General features: G+C 45.6%; 2 protein-coding genes across 2 annotated transcripts in view; one reads left to right on the forward strand and one right to left on the reverse strand.

Annotated features, from left to right (window-relative positions):
• The window catches only part of LOC309664452 (uncharacterized protein), a 37,703-nt gene that overhangs the window by 3,800 nt on the left and 12,578 nt on the right, over positions 1-21,325 (reverse strand). The gene's annotated exons all lie outside the window — the stretch shown is intronic.
• On the forward strand, positions 405-19,650 carry LOC309665200 (dendritic cell-specific transmembrane protein-like; the record flags this gene model as incomplete). The annotated part of the gene is made up of 4 exons (XM_082471403.1): positions 405-490; positions 13,953-14,994; positions 18,343-18,651; positions 19,576-19,650. 4 exons carry the CDS (start codon positions 405-407, stop codon positions 19,648-19,650), a joined length of 1,512 nt encoding a protein of 503 aa, XP_082327529.1.

Genomic DNA, 21,325 nt, shown 5'->3' on the forward strand with positions numbered 1-21,325 from the left:
TCTCCTGTGAGCTCTTCAGAGACTTTCCCTCAGGTCCCATTGGCCAAGGCTGAGTCGCATATCCATGGTCTGACTGTAAGGGAGTCTGGGAAGCGGAAGGGGGAGGGTTTCCCCGTGGGCATCCACCAGCACTCCTCTGGCACTTACAAGGCTGTGTGGCTCCTTCCTCCCGCTTTCTCCACCTGCTGCGCTCAGCCTCATTCTGTTTTCTCTGGCGCTCCCTTACCCCACTCTCTACCCCAGAGGGTTCAGTGGTGCCCACTGGGGTTCCCATAGGCCTTTCTATATAACTTCATTGTCCTTCTGTCTAGACTGCCTTATGCGTGCATATGTCTTAACGGCCAGACGTGAGCTTCTAGAACCACCCCTCTTTCATTAGGAGAGTCCCGGGACCTAGCCCAGTTATGCTTGAAAAAGTGAACTTGAATAGGAAGAAAAAGCTGATGGAGCTAGAAAAGGTCCCGGAGAGGACACAAGGCAAAGGTGGGAGGTGGGAGGCGAGGAGCCGAGTCAGTACAGAAGCGGGTACTAAACACTGGAAGGCTTCAGTACTGAAGCAGCAGAAATGATAAAGACCTAGCATGATAAAGGACATCACTTAGATGAGCTCAGAAAAAATAGACCTGGGAATATCACTCTGAAATTGAAAGGAGAGAATTTTAAAACAGAGATGGCACAGCTGGCCTCATGGGACAGAATTCTCTGTTCATTCAACATGTGGAACTTATTACCTCTAATAGGTCGTTCAGGAAAGACTACAACAATTTTTAAGTGGTTAAAAGCTACTAAATGGACAAAGTGACTACACTTGTTAATGCCAGGCCCTGCAGCCTCGCAAAACACCCTCTCCCGATCTCAGTTCTCCAGAGGTATCTCTGGGCTGGATGAGTCACGTGGGTCTGAAGTGAGCCTCAGGTTATCCATGCTTCATGACTCATCAGATCGAAAATCACCTCTGTGGGGCAGAGATTCCTGACAGCAGGAGAAAGAACAGGAGATGCTCCTGACCCCAGGATTGTACAGTCATTTCAGTAGCGACTGACTGTTCCTTGCCGGCCATCCCAGGCAGAATTCTAGAGACGCCCTGGAAGTTCGGGCCCCAGTCTTAGTTGGCTGGTGGCCAGCAGGCCCTAGCATTGGAATCAGGATGGTTCCTGCATATCAGGACCATTGCTGTTCTGAAGCCATTTATCTGAGGAGTACAGACGCTCTCTAAAGAGTCCAGCCCACTAATTGCAGACTCAGAGTCTTTAAGGAACATTTGAGCTGAATCAGGTTGAGATTCTCCGCTGAGCATAGCTCTTCTATTCTCTAAGTTCACTGGAAGCACCGGAAAGAAATCTTGCAGCAATCGTTTAATCTCATTCACCTGCATCCCAGCCCCCCAACCTCAAGCTGCACCCAGTTTTAGGAGTCTCTAAGGTCTAAACCCAATTGGCCCTTTTCTCCCACTCCCAGCTTGGGCATTGCCAGGCGGCTCTCCAAACCATGCTCCCTGGCTCCCCGTGATGGGCCCTGGGGCCTGGGGTCCCCCCCTCCTCCCACTGCTTCTTCCAGCAGCTGCTCCCAGATTTGCTCTCCTCAACCCAGCAACCTCTGTCTCCTTCCCTTCTCTTTGAGCAGACGGTCCCCTCTTCTCTTTCCCCAAGAGGGCTGAGACCATCCTCACCAGCTTTCTTCCTTTTCTCCTCCTCTGATCTCCTTTGTGAGCTAGATATGTTGTTTTCTCTGTTCTTCCAAAAACCAAAATCACTGCCTCTCTAAGACTTGCCTTCCCCTCTCCGTTTCCATCCTCAACACAGCTACACAGTGACCTTTGGCTTGCGCCTCCCCTCCTCACCTGTGGTTCCTGCCCCCACCCCTCTACTGAAATGGCTCTTGCCAGAGCACCAGTGACCTCCTGGTCACCAAAGTCTAGGGCCATTTCCAGGACTTTGTTCTTTTTCCTGCCCTCACGGTCACTAGCCTGCTTCCGACTCTCCTTCCCTGACTCTTCCCTGTCCTGGACCCCCAGCATTTCTTCCGGATGACCCGATCAGCCATCTGCACTGCAGTCTGGACCTTCTTGTTTTAATGAGAACATCTTGCTTCAGGGGCTCTCGCTACCTTCTGGACTAAGTCAGCCCCCTGACATGATGGGCTGTCACGGATGTGGCCCCGGCAGGCTTGCCTGCATCATTTGGGACCGCTTGTCCCTAGCCCCTTATACTTTAGTCACATCCAGACTCTTGTAGCCCTCTCATTGGTTTCCATGAGTTTGCAGGTGCTGTTTCCTCTGTCTGGAATACCTCTCTTCCCGCCACCACTCGCCTCTCCACCTCAGTGGAGGAAGCCGTGCTCCTGCTGCTTTTCCTGAATGTGTTCTATGCGCTTAAACTCGGCAGCAGTCTCAGCCCTTTGGGTGCCAGGAAGGTACCGTGTAGCCCAGCACGCCACAAACAGACATCCTCGGTCTCCTGCTTCCACACTGGCTCCCTCTGAACATCCATTCCATCTCAGAGTGTCAACTTGCAGCTCAGTTCGGCAGAAATGCGTGGATGCTGCCCTGCAAGCACACGTTTGGTTAATTCTCAGCTCTCCGCCTTTATGCCTCACGTCCTCTCCTAAGGCCAGACCCATGTCCCTGCCTGTTCGCAGGACGGGAAGTTCTGATCAGCACTGATTCCTTTCCTCTCTCTCCCCCCAGCTACCAAATTCTGTCCCTTCATCCTTCACAGCCTAAACAGACAGACAAGCAAAACAAACAAAGCCCTATGCTTTGTCTTTCCTTTCTAGTACTCAATTTGGCTGTGATGGTTCATTTTCTGTGTCAATTTGGCTAGGCCACAGAACCCATTTGGTCAAACATGAATCTAGACGTTACTCTGAAGATGTGTTTAAGATGAGATGAACATTTAAGTCAGCAGGCTTTGAGGAAAGCAGATTATCCTCTCAAATGTGGGTGGGCCCTGTCCAATCAGTTGAAGGCCTTAAGAGAAAAAAGATTGAGGTCCTCTGAAGAAGAGGGAATTCGGCCTGCAATCCACCTTTGGACTCCAGCTGCAACATGAACTCTTCCCTGGGTCTCCAGCTGCTGGCCCACCCTGCAGATTTTAGACGAGCTGCCTCTACAATCAATCATGTGAATCAATTCCTTAAAATAAACCTCTCTCTCTCTACGCACACACCCTATTGCTTCTGTTTTTCTGGAGAACCCTGACTAATACACTGTTCTACCTCCTAACTCAGCTCCCTGTTCCTGTGTTCACTCCCCTCCAGCCCACTCCAGTGATGCTCGCTGATTTTTTTGTAATGTTAATTTGCTCACAAAATTTGCTGGATCCCTACTGTTTATCAGTGGATGGCTGTGTTTCCCAAATATCAGATGTTTGTGTATCTTCACCATGTTTGACATGGGTTTTCAGTGTCTCGTCTATACAGTTACTTGTTTTAGATTTTTCTTTACACTGACCCTTCTCAGGGATGTTTGCATTTTGGCAGGAATGTGTGAATTTTTTTTCAACTTTTTATTTTTATTGGAGTATAGTTGATTAACAATATTGTGTTAGTTTCAGGTGTACAACAAAGTGATTCAGTTATACATATACATGTACCTATTCTTTTTCAAATTCTTTTCCCAATTAGGTTGTTACAGACTATTGAGCAGAGTTCCCTGTGCTATAGAGTAGGTCCTTGTTTGTTATCCATTTTAAATATAGCAGTGTGTACATATCAATCCCAAACTCCCTAACTATCCCTTCCCCCTCCCCTCCCCCCTGGTAACCTTAAGTTCGTTCTCTAAGTCTGTGAGTCTGATTCTGTTTTGTAAATAAGTTCATTTGCGTCATTTTTTCTAGAATTCTGCATATAAGCAATATATTATGATATTTCTCTTTTGCCGTCTGACTTACTTCACTCAGTATGACAATCTCTGGGTCCATCCATGTTGCTGCAAATGGCATTATTCCATTCTTTTTAATGGCTGTATAATATTCCATTGTAGATATGTAACACATCTTCTTTATCCATTCATCTGTTGATGGACATTTAAGTTGTTTCCATGGTTGTCTATTGTAAATAGGGCTGCGATGAGTATTGGGGTGCAAGTATCCTTTCGGGCCATGTTTTTCTCCAGATTTATCCAGGAGTCGGATTGCAGAATCATATGGCAACTCTATTTTTAGTTTCTTAAGGAACCTCCATACTATTCTCCATAGTGGCTGCACCAATTTACAGGAATGTGTGAATGTTTAAGATAAAAGCTCTTGCAGTCCCAATCAAAAAGTGAAGAGCAGTTTTGTGGAAGGGTTTTGAGCTTTCCTAATTCCCCGCCACCACGCAAGCTGGTCCTCTTGACTTGAAGCTAAATTTCTAAGATGGAAAGTCCCAGCAAGATTGAGACGTGTGGGACTTCCCTGGTGGTCCAGTGGTTAAGACTGCACGCTCCCAATGCAGGGGGCCTGGGTTTGATCCCTGGCTGGGGAACTAAGTTCCCGCATGCCGCAACTAAGAGCCTGCATACTGCAACTAAAGATTCCACATGCCGCAATAAAGATCCCCCATGCCACAACTAAGACCCAGCACAGCCAAATAAATAAATACATATTACAAAAAAAAAAAAAAAAAAGATTGAGACGCATGACACAGATTACTACACCTCTCCTGAGTCATCAAGACAGAGGTGGCTCCTTCATGCAATTTGTCTCTTCAGCTGAGGTTGGGAGTGGAGATGGTGAATGTTTGGTCCCACCTGTGGGGGTAGGGATGGGGGTGGGGAGTATGAATGAAGGAAGAAGAGGAAGAGGGCAAGAGACCACCCAAGTTTTCGTAACTTACTCTCTGACGTTTGAAAATACCCTATTTCATTATTTTCTAGGATTGATTTCTGCAACATCTATTCCGAGAAAAATATTAGAAAGAAATATGTAGTTTCTTTGCATCTGTTATCCCCTTTGTCAATATTAAACGACTTAGTCACTTCTCTGGGGAATTAAAGAGGTTGATTCATGGCTATGTGACCCTCTTGTCACTTCTGGTTCCTTTTTCCGTGTTCTATATCAAGGCTCAGAGCCCTAGGAAAGGGCATTTTTGCACTCAGAGAAGAACCTGAGAAGAGCCTGTAAGTAAACTTTCAGAATAATCTTGATTTTGAAATTGCTTTTTTTTTATAAGAAAAAATTAAGTATTAGTAAATTGGAATAAACAGTTGAGACCAGAGGAAACTTTAAACCTCTGCCTCTATCCCCGACAGTTTACCTCTGTACAGAAATACCAGAAAGTCTTTGTTAACCTTGGCCTGAGGGATCTGAATCCCTCATCTCAGGGAGGACTGCAGCTTGAGCATCTTCTTAACAGAACAGCTGTGTGGACTTGGGCCATCCCTGGCTTTTGAAGAATTGATCTGTTAGCCAAGCCTCGGGTCGGGGAGAGGAGCAGGGCTGGCTCGGAAAGGCTGCCAGGCCTCACAGACAGTGCCATGCCAGACTGAATTTTTCTGTAGACACTCCTCTGTTTACCCAGTAGCTCTCATTAATCTTTCCTTTCTTGTGTGAAGGTTGCTTTCAGAGAGGAAGGCGTTCGCTGGCTTTCCCAAGGCAAGAACGATGAAAACAAAATTATGAGGAATTCATTTCACCTCTTGGCACTGCTCGAGCTATTTCGGCAGGCTCAGAGAACACTGCGTTCCCGACCAATTTATAAGTTTGCAAGAGCTTTAAAAAAAGAAAGAAAGAAAAAGAGAAAAGGACAAGAAACGCTTCGTCCTCCTTTTGTCCCCCTTACCGGTGCTGGGCTTCTGCAAAATGCCAGCACCCAGAGTGGGCTCGGCCACTCTCCTTTGCCTTTATTTCCGAGACTGTGGGCTGGCAGGACCCAAGGCAGCTGTGGTCCCCAGAGGTGAAGTGACTTATCCAAGGTCACATGCAGGCCGGACCACAGGTCTCCTGTCTCCCTGCCCCGTGGTCTTTTTCTATCCCACTCTGCCCTTTCTCCAAATCCCCTTTAAAATGAGATTCCCATCAAGTCCTGAGGTCAATGAGAGGCTGATGTGTTAGACTAGGTTCCCACAGGGGATTAGCAGAGCGGGTCGGAGAAGCAGAGAAAGAAAACATCGGCAGTGGGGTTTATTTTCCCCCAGGCTGTCTGCAGACTGTATCTGGGCTTGTTGAGCATAAGCCACTGGCTTCTGCATGGGGAGCTGGGTCAGAAGGAGCAGGTCTCACTTACTGGAAATCTCAGGCTGTCAGACAAGGTGAGGGCTCCCCACTTGGGGAAGGAGGGAAGCAATAGGACCGCGTTGAGTTCCTTGTCCTCTGGGTCCTTCCCCAAAGAAGGCTGCATTGGTTTCTCCTGCACTTGCAAAAGCAATGATCCTGTGGGTTTCTGTTTGCCAGCGCCAGAGCAACACTGGTGACGTGCTTTTTCAATATCCCCCCAATCTTGAAGGCGCCCAGGCTGGGCCACTTTGGAGGCTCTAGTTATTATTGTCACAGCTGCTGACTGGGCCTTGTATCTGAAGCAAAGGATGCGTTCTTTGCACCTCGAGAGTTCATCTGCGCTCAAAGGAATCACAGGACAACACAGGAATGTTCATCGCCCTGACTCCCCAACAAAGTGGGCGAACAGGGCTCTGGGGCTGGGGCTGGGGGCTGGGAGCCTGTGTCCTCCGTGCCAGGGCTTTTGCTGCTGCCACTGACGTTTAATACCCCCCGGGGAAAACAATCCAATCCACTGCCTATGCACCTCACAGCCGGCGTTTTGCTGGCGTGCGCAGGTTGATGGAGAAGCCTGGCCGCTTCTGTTTCCCATGGCAGCAGCTCAGCTCTGCGTGAAAGCAGATTAAGTGTGGGCTCAGGCTGGATACACAGACCGCACAGTTCTGCGTGGCTCCGCGCTTGGACCAGGAGCTTCTCATCACTGCCCCTGTTCCGTAACTCGTTCCCTCCCACCCAGCCACACAAAAACTCCTTTCATCCTGTGAAAGAGAGATGGGTCCTTGGTGATATTCTCCTGTGAACTGCAGCTGTGGTTTCCTGGCCCCGGGTTGTGGCGCAAACTGGAGTTTAGGGATAAAGGCAGAAAAGTGGTAATTATTCTTGGGATATTGCCATTGGTAAAAGCAAAAAAGCAGGTACACGGTCCTGGGGAGACACTGATGTTGAGATAAACATTACTGATAATGGAGGCACCGTAAAGAGAAACTGCAGGTTAAAGGGATCAGGTTAGCCTTTTAGCTGCTGCTGGAAGAAGCAATGGAGAGAGAGGGAAGGGCTCAATCCAGGAGAGCAAGAGAAGGGAATAAAATAGAGCTAGAGATCTTTGGGGAAAAAATATTCCCAAGGCATAGAGAAAAACCTTTATGCATGAGACTGGAATCTGGCCTACAGCATGATTTTAAAAGGTACCAGGGAATAAAAAGAGGGTAAAGTAATTCAGATGACTGGAGAAGGAGAAGGGGAGGAGGAAGGCCGGGCAGAGAGAAGAGGAGGAAGTCACGTGAGGATTTCCCCAAACACCAAGGGTTGCAAACTGACAACCAGTAGCCAAAATCAGTGTCAGACTATTCAAAAATAATTTGAGCCAAACTTTTTCTTTTTTTTTAATCAGGAGATGCTATCCAAAGAAAATTAGATTTCTGGTTTCTCTTAAAAAAAAAAAAATCAGAAAATCTGGTAACACTGGGTCTGTGTACAGCCTCGAAGAAAATCTGCTGGGCTGGACTCCTGCAACTTCAGCTGGGACATGGGCTCCCAGCCCCCCAGGACCCACTGCCCACACCCCTGCCCCCCAGGAAGTCTCTGTATCTCTTGATTTTCTTCACTCTTTTCGGTGCCTGTCTGACCCCTGCAGGCGTGTAAAGGCTCAGTGCTGCCCACACTGCCCTAATTTACCAGCAAAGGGAAAACCCCGACCCTAACCCCCAGCTCAGCAGAGAAGGTGGGGACCAACACTGAATGCTGCTCTCATCCCCTGACGCTGGGAGAGACGGTTCAGTTGAGAACGAATGCCTTGCAGCCTAGACCTCAGACCAGGATGGGCCCGACACCCGATGGAGATCTGTAGTCAGCTCTGGAGGGTTCAGTTAGGCTGTGCTGACAGAGGAGGTGGAGGACACCCCATGCAGATGACAACGCAAGGAGAGTTTATACCTACAGCGTTGAATGGCATTTCAGGATTCGCCCATAACTGGGATTCTGGGAATATATTTCAACCAAAATTAGAAGCAACTCTTTGAGGATCATGTTAAAGAGAGTCTGAGAAACTTGCCTATCCTGAACCCTCAGTGCCACGTAAACATGGGTTAGAATCCTGGCTCTTCTACTTACTCGCTGTGTGACTTTGGGCAAGTTATTAAACCTCTCTGAGCCTCAGTTTCCTCATCTAAAATGTATCTATATAATCATACAGAGCTACTGTGAAAATTAGGAATAATGTATTTTGGATGCCATAACAGTGGCCAGACGCTTGGTAACAACTTGGTAACTATTATCTATTATTATTACTATTTTGCTTGTCCACTTTTCTAATTATTTATTTTGTGATGCCTAAAGGCAAATTTGGTATGTGGGAAATTTTAACTCGGTTGCTTAGGAACTCTGGTAGGAATTTTAAAACAGGTTTCATGAAGAGTCAGAAATGAGATGTTGATGTGATGGGAAATGTGTCACATTGTGGTAGAAAACTGGGGTCTCCCTCCCACTGCTGCCTCTAGTCTAGGACAGCCTCGGCCAGCCCAGTCGCCTCCTTAGATTTTCGTTTCCTCATCTGCGGAAACCAGCCGGCCAGGTGTTGCTCATCTAGAGCTGTGCCGTTCAGTAGATAGAAACCAGCCACGTGTGACTATTTAAATTTAAATGAATTAAAACTAAATAAAGTTAAAAATTCAACTCCTCAGTTGCACCAGCCCTCCGTGCTCAATTGTCACATCAGGCTAGTGCTGACCATGTTAGACAGCACAGATACAGAACGTTTCCATCACCGCTGAAAGTGCTATCAGACAGTCCTGAATTCTAGAGATTGCTACACAGTGCCTGGTCGTCAGATGACCAGCATCAGTACCGCCTGGGACTTGTTAGGAAAGCAAACTCTCAGGTGCCAGTCTAGACCTTTGAAATCAAAATCTGCATTTTGACAAGACTCCCCCAGTGATAACATCCTCAAGTTTAAGAAGCTCTGACCTATAATATTTCTTCCAGCTCTAAAAGTAAAATTTAAGAATCTGGGTATCTGCCTGAAAAAGTCTTTGAGAAAGGAATAAATATCGAGCTTGTCCAAATCCTGATTCCCTGATTTTTCTAAAAGGAAAGAACTGGGGCCGTCTGGAGAAAGAAAGACCAGCAGAATGACTGCACCTCTGCAGGAGCGAGAGGATAGAAATCAACAGACATCTAAAGGCAACGTGTCAAACATTAGTGCTGGGAAGGCGGTGCAATCCAGCTCCTGCCTCTGAGCCTCTCATCGTTGGGACATTGAAGCCTTGCCTAAAGAGCCTCAGAGGAGGGACGTTCTCAATTTGCTGTGGCAGCAAAGAAACAAGAAGAAACGGGTTGCATTTCCTAGGCACCTTATCTCCAGGCCATCTTAACGTGCTTGCCAAAGCTTCCCTCCTTAAACCTCACCAGGAAGGAGCTCAGGCAGGTCTTTTATTCAAGCAGGGAAAATGAGGAACAGAGATTGGTGAAGAAATCAAGACCACATTCAACAGTGAGAGGAAGGGCAGACTGGAACACCAGCCCTGAGCTTGTGGTCCAAACGCGCCTCTGTGGCTTGAGCTATAAAATAGGAGAGAAGGCATTTGGTCCTCTTGCTGCAGAAAGTTTTGATGTCTTTTGGTGACATGCTGTTTTCAGCACAAAAACAAAGGGGAATAATATTAGATCTGTTGCTTGTGAAGAAAACATGTGCCTCTTACAAGACAAAACTGCAGTAATATATCTTATTTAATTGTTATTAGATTTTATTGCCGAAGGCTAAAATTTTAATGTATCCATAAATCTGTTTCTCACTTGCAGAGAAATCCCTTTATAAAGAACACACTGTACAAGGATGAAGGCAAGAGGAGGGAAAAATGAATCTAAAATCTGCATTATTAATTTTTTAGACAGCAAGCAACATGTACCTCATAAAGGATATTAGAAAAAAATGAAACAGCTGGGATTTTTGATTTGCTGTAGAGAAAAATCTGCTGATTTGAGAAACATTCTTACAGGGTAAACTATTTTGATGCAAAAAAATGAGCAGATAGAAATGGATTTGTGATATACAAATCAGCTCTTAAACAGTCACTGACAGAAAGTGTGATGTGTTTCCAGCAGATACAGTAAGCTGAGCATCCTGTCACATAACCCAGAGCCGTGGAATCTGGGCGTGGCTCAGGGGACAGGGAGACCTGGTCTGAATTCTGCTGTGCCACCTACTCTCCGTGTGATCGCTGACACATTTCAGCAAGCACTCTAAGCCTCGGCGTCCACTGTGTGAAAAGCAACCTCCAGAGGCTTTAGGGAGGATGCAGAGAGATGCTATATATAAAGTGCTCCTAGGACATAATAGACAATTATTATCTATTAGTGTACCAATTACTCAGATAACGGTTTGGGGCCAAATCCAAAGCCATACCGAAGAAAGCAAATGGGGACACACCTAGGAGGAGAGGCAGCACCTCCCAATTTGCTGTGGTGCTGGGCGTCCTGCCCACTGTCCCCCTGCTCACGGCTGACTGATCAAGTCCTCCGACCCAGGCAATGAAGCAGGGCTGACTCGCACCGGCAAGGCTGGGGACAGTTCAGGAGCACAGGGGCTATCAGTGATTTCTGGGGCTCACAGAGGCATAGGAGTGGATTTGGTGCGCAGGAGTACTGCCAACCTCCAAATCAACCTCCAGTTCTGAAAGGCAGCAAGCTTGCAGGAAAAAAGAACTCTGTTCTTTTGCTGGTCCCCACTCTAATGTCCATTTCTTCCAATTTCCTTTCCTCCGGATGGAGTAAGACCGCCTTCTTAGGGAGGATCTCGAATCTTCTGTAAGGCCAGTCCCACATGGTAATGACCCTTCTTCAACACAATGTCTCCCTGTATCTCTTCTCTGCACTGAACTTTACCATTCAGATTATGTGCAGGAGCTGCAAGCCCTCTATATTATTGCTGAAGATACTTCCACAGGTTTGTTCCTAACCTGCCTATTTCCCCATCTCATTTCTGTCCTACATTGACCCCATTCCGCCCGAACCCAAAAAGAGAGCCATTTCTTCCCTTCAGGTTGCTCAGTTCATGCCCTCCCGCCAGTGACTGGATACCTTTCTCACATTACCAGTGTAATTCACTGGCTCAAACAGTATTAAGCTACTCCATAAATCCAGCCCCAAAATATTTGACGTGAGAAGGGATTTATTTGAGTGTTTAAAAACTGATCAATGCCTTCGTTAAAATTCCATACATAGGGTATAATGCTCATTAGATATTTTCATGTCAATTAAGATAGCTCAAATTTATTTTGTATCATCCCAAATGAACCCAAGGCTCTCTGAGTGCATCACACACCTAAATCTGCATGACTGACAGGGCAGTAGCAGCCCCATAGCACCTTCACTTTTGTTATGCCAGATCTGGGAAAAAAGAAAAGATGATTAACTCGGTGACAAAATATTCTCATTTTCCTTGTAAGATTCTCAGGAGAGAACTGCACTCAGAGGGTAGGAACAAAGGAGGGAAGGCAGAATGGTTACAGAGCTGAATACAATGGCCTCAGTCCAATGCCACGTTTAAGTTTGGATGCCTTTGGTTTGCTTTCTTGTCTGTAAACTTAGAGCACAAGAAAATAGATGACTGTCAGAAAGTGATCTTATATAACGCAGTTTGTTGAAATTTCAGCCTGTCCATCAACCTAAGGTTTGTTTCAATTAATAAGACCCACGGCACAGGATTGCTGCTTTTATCAGTTAACAATCGCTGTGCAAAAAAGCAGCACAGATTTCAGGGGCTCAAAGTAAATAAGCATTTCTTATTGCTCAAGTATCTGTGATCAGCTGGTGGCTGGGGCCTGGCTGGCCTAGGATGCCCCATTTCACGTATCTGGCAGTTGACTGGCTATTGGCTGAGTTGATGGAATAGACTGGTCATGTTTCTCTTGTCATTCAGCAGCCCAACCTGGTATGACATGATGAATGACCCCACCCCCCGAGCCCCTACCAAAGATGTCCATGTCCTAATGCCCAGAACCTATGACTATGTCACCTTTCATGGTAAAAGGAACTCTACATATGTGCTTGAGTTAAGGACCTTGAGATGGAGAGATTATCCTGGATTACTTGGGTGGCCCCAGTATAGTCACAGGGGTCCTTTGAAGAGGGAGGCAGGAAGATCAGAGTCATGAGAGAAGATATAAGGATGGAAGCAGAGGTCAGAAAGAAAAGAAGATGCAACATTGCTCTCTTTGAGATGGAGGAGAGTCCACAAGCCAAGGAATATAGGTGGCCTTTAGAAGCTGGAAAAGGCAAGCAAATGGATTTTCCCCTAGAACCTCCAGCCCTCTGCAGCCCTCTGGACCAGTTTTAGACTTCTGACCTCTAGAACTGTGAGAGAATAAATATGTGTTTCTATAAGCCACTAGGTCTGTGGAAATTTGCTACAGCAGCAATAGAAGCTAATACACCTGGACTTGTCAACAAGTTAGTAGTAGGGTTCCAAGAGAGGCAGGAGGGAATCATAGACTCAGGATAGGCATACTATTACTTCTGCCACATTCCATTGGCCGATGATGTCACAAGGCCATCCCAAATTCAAGGACTGGAGAAATAAACCCCACCATGTGATTCTATTTCTCTCACTTCTTGATGGGAGAAGCTGTAATGTCACTTTGCAAGGAGGTGTAGAAACTGAGCAGGACCCTGCGGGGCCTCCCCAGGGACAGACCCCGTGTCCCCCACCTCTTGTTTGTAGAAAAGCTTTAGCCTCGTAGGCCTCCCCCCAAGTCCAAAGAGCAAATTTAATGAGAAAAGTGAGAAAATGCAGAAACAAAGGAAAAGAGTCAAGTAAGACAAAATAATAAGAGTTTAGCCATAACACAAAGTCAAGGACTTTTAGTGCCTCCTCAAGGCTGTAGATAATAACCTGAACCATATCCTTGAGGTGTTTTGCAGACATTAAAACCCCCCACCAGGCGGAAGAAGTTAACTGCATGTGACAATAAGCATGTAGACCCCAGAGGGGTTGGAACCAGAGGTTGATGATGTTAATTCCCGAAACATCACACTGTTACCTCACCACCCACAATCAGAAGGATGTACCAAGCTGATCAGGCACCTGCAACCCTCTCCCTCACCTTGCCTTTAACAACCCTTCCCCGAAAACCACTGCGGAGTTCAGGTCTCTTTTTTTTAAACCGTGTTTTTTTAATTGAAGTGTAGTTAATTTACAGTGTTGTGTTAGCTTCAGGTGTACAGCAAAGTGACTCAGTTATGCATAAACATTTGTATATATATTCTTTTTCAGATTCTTTTCCATTATAGGTTATTACAAGACACTGAATATAGTTCCCTGTGCTGTAGAGTAGGTCCTTGTTGTTTACCTATTTTATACATAGCAGTTAATCCCAAAGTTTTAATTTAGCTCCCCCGCACCTCCCCATCTCGTTATCCCCTCTGGTAACCATAAGTTTGTTTTCTATGTCTGTGAATCTACTTCTGTTTTGTAAATAAACTCATTTATATTGAGTTCGGGTCTTTTGAACACAAGCTGCCCATTCTCCTTGCTTGGCCACACTGGGCACCACCTTGCAATAAACTCTGCACTTCCCTTCAGCACAATCCAGTGTCAGTGGATTGGCGGTGAGCGGGCCCAAGTTTGGTTTAGTAATAGTGTAGAGACTGAGAAGGGTAAGAAATTACGGCCATTTTTTGCAATCAATCTATCATCGTGCCCTTTACAAAGTGACAGAGGACATTTAAACGTAACATCTGACCCTGTTTCTCTTTCATTTCCAGGGACACAGGGAGCATAGGTGTCTGGGCCTCAGGCACCAATATCTTCCTCAGTCTTTGGAGGACGTATGTGTCTCCAAGGAGCCTTGGATGGATGGACTTCACCCAACATTTGGGCACTTGCTGTTTTGTTGCTTTCATTTCCGTGGGCCTCCTCTCTGGGGCCTTCTCCTGGCTTCTGTCCTCATTCGTAGTCTTCACCACCTCCTGGATGGTCACGTGTGCTCTGCTGTGCTGCTCCAAGCACGCACGGTGTTTCATTCTGCTCTTCTTCCTCTCGTGTGGCCTGCGTGAAGGCAGGAACGCTTTGATCACCGCTGGCACAGGGATAGTAATCTTTGGACACGTGGAAAATATTTTTCACAACTTTAAAGGTCTCCTGGACAGTATGACTTGCAACCTAAGGGCAAAGAGCTTTTCCATCCATTTTCCACTTTTGAAAAAATATATTGAAGCAATTCAGTGGATATACGGCCTTGCCACTCACCTAAGTCTATTTGATGACCTTGTTTCTTGGAACCAAACCCTGGAGGTCTCTCTTTTCAGTCCCAGCCAAGCCCTGGAGGCACAGCTCAATGACACTACAGACAGAGCCCTGCATGTCTTGTACCAGGTAGTGACGGCGACAGAGGTGTTGTCTTCCCTGGGGCGGCAGCTATTTGCCCTCACAGGGCTTCTGCTGGTGCTACTTGGCACTGGCCTCTTCATGAGGCGATTTTGGGGCTCCTGTGGTTGGAAGTTTGAGAACATCTACATCACCAGACAATTTGTTCAGTTTGACGAGAGGGAGAGGCATGCACAGAGGCCCTGCGTCCTCCCGCTGAATAAGCAGGAAAGGAAGAAGGATGTCATCATCCCATCTTTCTGGCTGACTCCTAAAGACAGGAAAAACCTGGGGCTGTTTTTCCTCCCAGTGCTTACCCATCTCTACATCTGGGTGTTGTTTGCAGCCATAGATTATCTGCTGTATTGGCTCATCTTCTCCGTCAGCAAACATTTCCAAAGCTTGCCAGGGCTTGAGGTTCACTTGAAGTTGCACAGAGAGGTAGGTGCTCGCAGGCCCGTCTCACTGTGTATCCCAGCTGTTTGCTGTGTGTTTGCAAAAGCTCGTGAACTTCCCAAGGCAGGGCAGTGGCTTATTCCCCTCTGGATCCTCAGTGCCTGGCACAGAGCCTGGCATGTAGGAAGAACACCCAAAATGTTGGTTAGATTGAGTTGAAACCCCAATGTTAGAGTATGAGAACACGCTGAACATTTTTGATCACTGTATTAGTTTCCTGTGGCAGCCGTACTGCAACAGAGGAGACCATGATCTTTGTTCATCCCATCTTTTCTCTTTTCCATTTTTCCCTGTGGAAATTTATGATTATGTAGACATTTCAGAGGATCTGGATACTGTCAGATACTTGTCTTATTTGTTTTTAAACGTAGCGTTCTGCGCTAGGTGGAACGTGCACATGTGTGTCTAGTGTGTGCCTCTGTGTGCATGTGCACACGTAGTGTGTGTAGTTGTATGTGTGTACATGTGCACGTGTGTGTGTGTGTGTGAATGTCATGCACGCTGGGTGGTGTGCACTAGCCTGGGCTGGTGAACATGCCATCTACTGTTTCCATATGTCTGATTTTCCCTCCTCTTTATCGAGCCACAATAGACTGTGCCTCTGCTGGGGCAATCTCAGAGGGGAAGAGCAGAAAGGGACCTGGAAACCCTCCTTTGAAAGCCCATTTGCTCCTGCTGCATCCACACTCTCCCTCCCCTTTTCTCCTGGCTCCGCAGGTACTGTCTGGCCCCTGCCCCGCCTAATCCTGGGCTGCTTCTCAGAGTTGATTACTCTGAGCCCTCTGCTTCCTCTGAAGTCTTCAGTTAATTACAAGAACCCCCCGTTGCTCTACATATCTGGAGGAGGGTGGATAATGGAAACAGTGTTTCAAATGAAAGCCAAACAAGATTTTCAGCCAGGCTTGATCCGGGGCAGCGGCTGGTAAAAGGGCTTCTCTCCTCCTCTCCCCTATAGTGCATCCCCCTCCTGTAGTCCCTTTTTTGATCTTCCCCTCTCAGTTCCTCCTCTCCTTCTTTATCTTTTTGCTCCTCTCTCATCTATTTCCCTCTGAGCCAAAACCCATGCCTGTTTTGTGAATTCTCACTGTTTTAGGTAGACGAGTGGAGAAAAGCAAGTCTGCCTTCCAAAAAAGGCCCAGAAGCTTTCCAATGACAATGTCCTGGCAAATACATTTTGGGGTGTTGCTGGGTCCTGGGGATGCAAAGTTGTCTAGACCATGATGGCTGCCATCGAGGGGCTCACGTCCTGGCGGGGGAGGCCACCACGTACGCTCACAATGACAGCAGGGTGGTGGGCGCAGAACAGATGCGAGCGCGAGACTGCTGTGGGAGCTCGTCTCAAACTCTCTCCTGCCGAGCCTGGGAGGCTGTGCCACCAGCAGCCGGCTTCCATGTAACTGGCAGTGCCCTGCCCTTATCCCACGATGCCCTTGGAGGTTCCTGGTCTCTCCATTGCAGCAGATTTGCAAAGGAGAAGTCAAGCAAGAAAAGAAACATTGGCTCAAGGTTTCTCCCACTTTTATACAATTTTAAATAAAGAAGAAAAGTGGGAAACGACGTGAATAGACCTGGCTGGATGGGTGGACACTGTAAGTAAAAATAGCTACAGTCGCTACTTATTGAGCACCTACTATGTGCCCAGCACTGGTCTGCATTAACTTTTCAGGACTGTCTGATACCAGAGTGAATCTTCCATCCATTACTCCATACCATCTTGGCAAATTGTTTACTTGAGAGAGGCAAACACATTTTAAAACACTGGGGTACCATTTAGTACATTGCTCGGTATTTTGAGAGTTTGTTACCCTCCACCAAGCCCGTACAAAAGTGTTGACAACCTTTCTGAAGCCCTGACTCCCAGCTGCAAAATCCCCAGTTAGATTCCTAGACTAAATAACTTCTTCCCAGACCGGACACCCGCTGCTTTCTTATTGCAGGATTTCTCATCACTGACTCAATCGATGTGTTTGTTTCTTCAACAGTATTGAAAAGAATGCATGCCTCTGCTCTGGGGACTGAAATCTCTCTATTTAATCGTAGGTGAACTGTCTTTTTAATAAGAGAAAAGGAGAGGCAACACAAATGCTTTCTAGTGCTTAGCCACAGTGCTGGGGAAATTGCAGATCTGACTTGACATCTGTGTAGAAGTCCCAGGTTTTGGGGTTTCCAGATTTTTCACAGGTATTGGGGTAAATCGAAGGTGCGCGGTGTTCTCTGGGTGTGATTGAGTTCTTTTCAGAAGTCATTTTCCTCCTCTGGGCCCCAGGGCTCTAGGGTGTTGGGGTGATAATAACTTACTAAGTACTCCAGTCTGTAACGTTAATGCTCCATCCCCAAGGTGCTTAATTTACATTGGGAGTAGTTTTTTCATGGGCAGGATCTGGTCCATTAATTCCTGTTTTACCAAATGGGAAAACAAATCCACCAAGAGAGTATATGGCTTTCTCAGGTCAGGGAAAAGTAAGAGCTCAATCAGCACACACTTCTCTTGCTGGTGGCTTGGCTGGGTGGCTCAATGTCATCTGCCCTCTGGGTCAGTTTGTGGAGAGCAACTGGCTTATTCTCTTGCCTTCAAGCAGGAAGGAATGCGCCCCTCCTATCATCTAAGAGAGATGCGAAAATGTCCTATTTTGAGACCTCTATAAATAGGATTTTAGAGCCACTTTCAGTAAATATACTCTTCTTTGTATTCTTGCATCAAGAATAATTCCACCCCCCCACCCCCGCCACCTCAAGCTCTAGAAGGATGACTTAGAACATAATTTAATGCCTCCACATCTTTATCACCTTGTGGTCTGCTGACAAGGTGTTTGTTGAGATGGAGAGGCTATGACTGGGTCTTGAGGGGCTCTGCTACAAAAAAAACTTCTCCCCCAGTTAAGCGAAAACCACCTTTCATTAGTCCGACATGCTCTGAAGTGTAGAAAGAGGTGTTCCATAAAAATGGGTTATGCGGTCAAAATTAATAGGAGAATCGTTGGCTGAAGTTAAGCGAATTTCTCTGCTTTCTTCTCAGCACCTTCAACAGTCTCATGGCCATCGTGACTCTCTAAAGAAAGGACAGAGCAAACAAACTTATCTGATATCCTTCTCTCAAGGAAATCTATATTTCCACAGTCCTGCTTTGGAAAACTCTGCAGTGGCTACAACTAAAATTCATCCCTTCTCCTTTATTCCAATCATAGCACATAAAAGGAGCAGGGATAGCCCCTTCAGCCAAAGCTCCCTGCATATTTTCAGATAAATGTTACGTGCTACGGGGCAGTATTGAGAAAGACAAGGACAGAGTATGAAAATGGCATGGATCTTGATGATTTTATTCTTTCATTTTAGAAACAAGAAGCTCAAGACATCATCCATGATTCTTCATTTAATATATCTCTGTTTGAACCCAGTTGCCTCCCTAAACCAAAGCTACTTCTGTCTAAGACCTGGATTCCTCTCAGTTTTATTCTTGGGATACTAGTGATGCTAGGACTGTTGTCCTCCATCCTGATGCAACTTAAAATCCTGGTGTCAGCATCCTTCTACCCAAGTGTGCAGAGGGAGCGCATCCGATACCTACATGCAAAGCTACTGAAGAAACGATCAAAGCAGCCAGTGGGAGAAGTAAAAAGGAAACTGAGTCTGTACTTCACAAAGGTAAAGCCAAAATAGGGTTATAACCTGTAATTAGGGAAATTTTGATTTTGAAGGGCAAATGGAATTTCAAAGCACTCTTCAACTTTACATTAGGGCTTATATCCCCAGCAACAGATAGGACACTGTTTTGGGGCGGGTGGGGGGGGTGGGATGGGTGAGCAGTGACGGGGAACGGATGTACATGGCTAAGTCCAGAAGACTCTACCGCAATGACGGTCCAGAGGATTCTACAAGATAGCCTTCAAAACACTGATTTCAATTGAGTACGTTCGGTCATATTGTAGAAAAGCTACTGGGAAGGCCCTAATGGCTGTTAAAGAACAATACCCAGTCAGAGTTACTTTACCGGGATAGATAAATAACAGAAGGGAAGTATCTACTACAGCTTGGTAAACTCCAAAGAATTTGCTCATCCTCCAGCATTAAAAAATATATATGATGAGATATATATATATATGATATGTATATATTTATACATATATATGATAACATAATGACTTCCATACACATATAAAATGAACACTTGTCAAAGATTTTATTCAACGTATTAAAGACGGAACAGTAAGAAACTCCAACCAATTCAAAGAACCGTTTAAATCACACATGTATACAGGCCATCGTGAATACCAAAATGAATTTGCTTAATAGATACAAAACCGGCTTCTTCCACAAGGGAGGATGGGAGGATCAATTGTACTCTGCAGGGTGAAATTCATTTGCATGTTCATAGACAAGAATCATTTGCATTGTTGCCATCAGCTATCTACAACTTACAGAACTGGAAAATACTTCATAGACAATGAGAGACCAAAATAATACCTAAGGATAAGCTTTTCTGGCCGTTTGAAAGTCTTGTGAAAAGTTTGTGTCAGTGGCATTTGAAATGACTCTAATGCTCATTCATCCAGCTTCGTGTCTTTTCAGATTCATTTCTGGCTTCCAGTCCTGAAAATGATTGGGAGGAAACAAATGGACATTGCCAATGAAGAGAGCCCGTGAGAGGCCCCATGCAGCTCCTCAGCCACGCTGCTCCAGCAATTCTCCTTAAGTCTCCTGATGGTGACCCTTACTCATGCCCAGCAACAGAGAACTGCACTGCACGGTCCTTCAGCGGTTTGAGTTTGCAGCGCCAAGCTACTTTTTTCCATAAGGGCCAAAGGGCTACCAGATAAATTGTTGTGTTGTCTGTCTCACAAACAGGGCACATGATCTGGACTGTATCTCAGTGTAACACGACTAGAACCAGGCCCTTCGAGGAGAGTCTCAGCATAGAGTAATATTCAAAGAAAAAAAGTGGAAAAAATCAAAATCTCTACTGCAGGCTCACAAAAAAATATCAAGGAGAACATACATGTATGATGCCAGCAAAATATCTTTAAATGCTTCTGTCCCTTCTCTGCCCTTCTTAATATCCTTCATAGCTATTTCCTACCCACAACTGTCTGGCCTCCCCCTGCCCCTTTATTCAAGAACTCTTTCCAAAACCCATCTCCAGCAGCTCCTAATTTCTTCTCACCACCTGCTCTGCTCCTATCCTCTACTTTCCTGGATCTCTTTTGTTCTTCCTCTTCTACCAAGTCCTCTAGCCACATTTATTTAGAGAACACATTTATTAAAATCATATGAGAGGCTTCCTACAATGTGCATCTTGGGCCTCTTTTTCACTATAATCAATGTACACTCTACAGTACAGGGGCCTATTTCCCCTATATTCAAAATACCTAAGAGGGAAAAAATACTGATTCTATTATCTCTAAAGTGCCAGAATGGGAAGAAATGAAGAAACATTAAAATTTTAAAACAATTTTTTAACTTTTCATTTTGAAAATGTTTCAGCCTTACAAAAAAGTTGCCAAATAGTAAGTACAGTGTTCCATTTACCCATCACCCCTCATCCCCGAACATTAACGTCTTACATAACCATAGCACAATTGTCAAAACCAGATAAATACACTGAAAAACGCACAATCTACAAAACTCATTGGATTTTCACCAATTGTCCCACTAATATCCCACTAATGTCCCAAGGGCTAGTCCTTGATCCAATCCAGGCTCATGCATTGCATTTGGCTGTCATGGTTCCTTAGGCTCGTCCAGTCAGGGACAGTTCCTCAGTCTGTCTTTCTTTTTTTTTCATGACCTTGACATCTCTGAGGAGTGCTGCCAGTTATTTTGTAAAATGTCCTTTGCTTTGCGTTTGTCTGATGCTTCCTTATAAGTAAACCCAGGTAATATATTTTTGGGCAACAATACTACAGAAGCACTGACATGCTCTTCTCAATGCATGAGATCAGGGGTATGTGATGTTAATATGTCTCATTACTGGTAAGGTTACCTTTCTTCACTTAGTTAAGATGGGGTCCGCAGATTCTTCCACTGTTGAAGTTACTATTTTCCCTTTGGAATGAATAAGTATATTGTGGGAAATACCTTCAGACTATACAAACATCCGGTTTCTCATCATACATTTACCCTCTAATTTTAGCATCCATGGATGCAAAACTGTGCCAGCCAAACAGTGATTTTCTATTTTAATAATATCTTCTACATTTTAAAATTGAAATTCTACACTCTCCCCAGAATGAACCATTGTTTCAAAGACCAAATTTTGTTTTGGGCACCAGAGTAGGCATTTTACACATACAGTCTCATTTATGGTTCATGACAATCCTGT

Source organism: Balaenoptera physalus, assembly GCF_965194825.1.
Source record: "Balaenoptera physalus genome assembly, chromosome: 7".
Taxonomy (NCBI): Eukaryota; Metazoa; Chordata; class Mammalia; order Artiodactyla; family Balaenopteridae; genus Balaenoptera; species Balaenoptera physalus.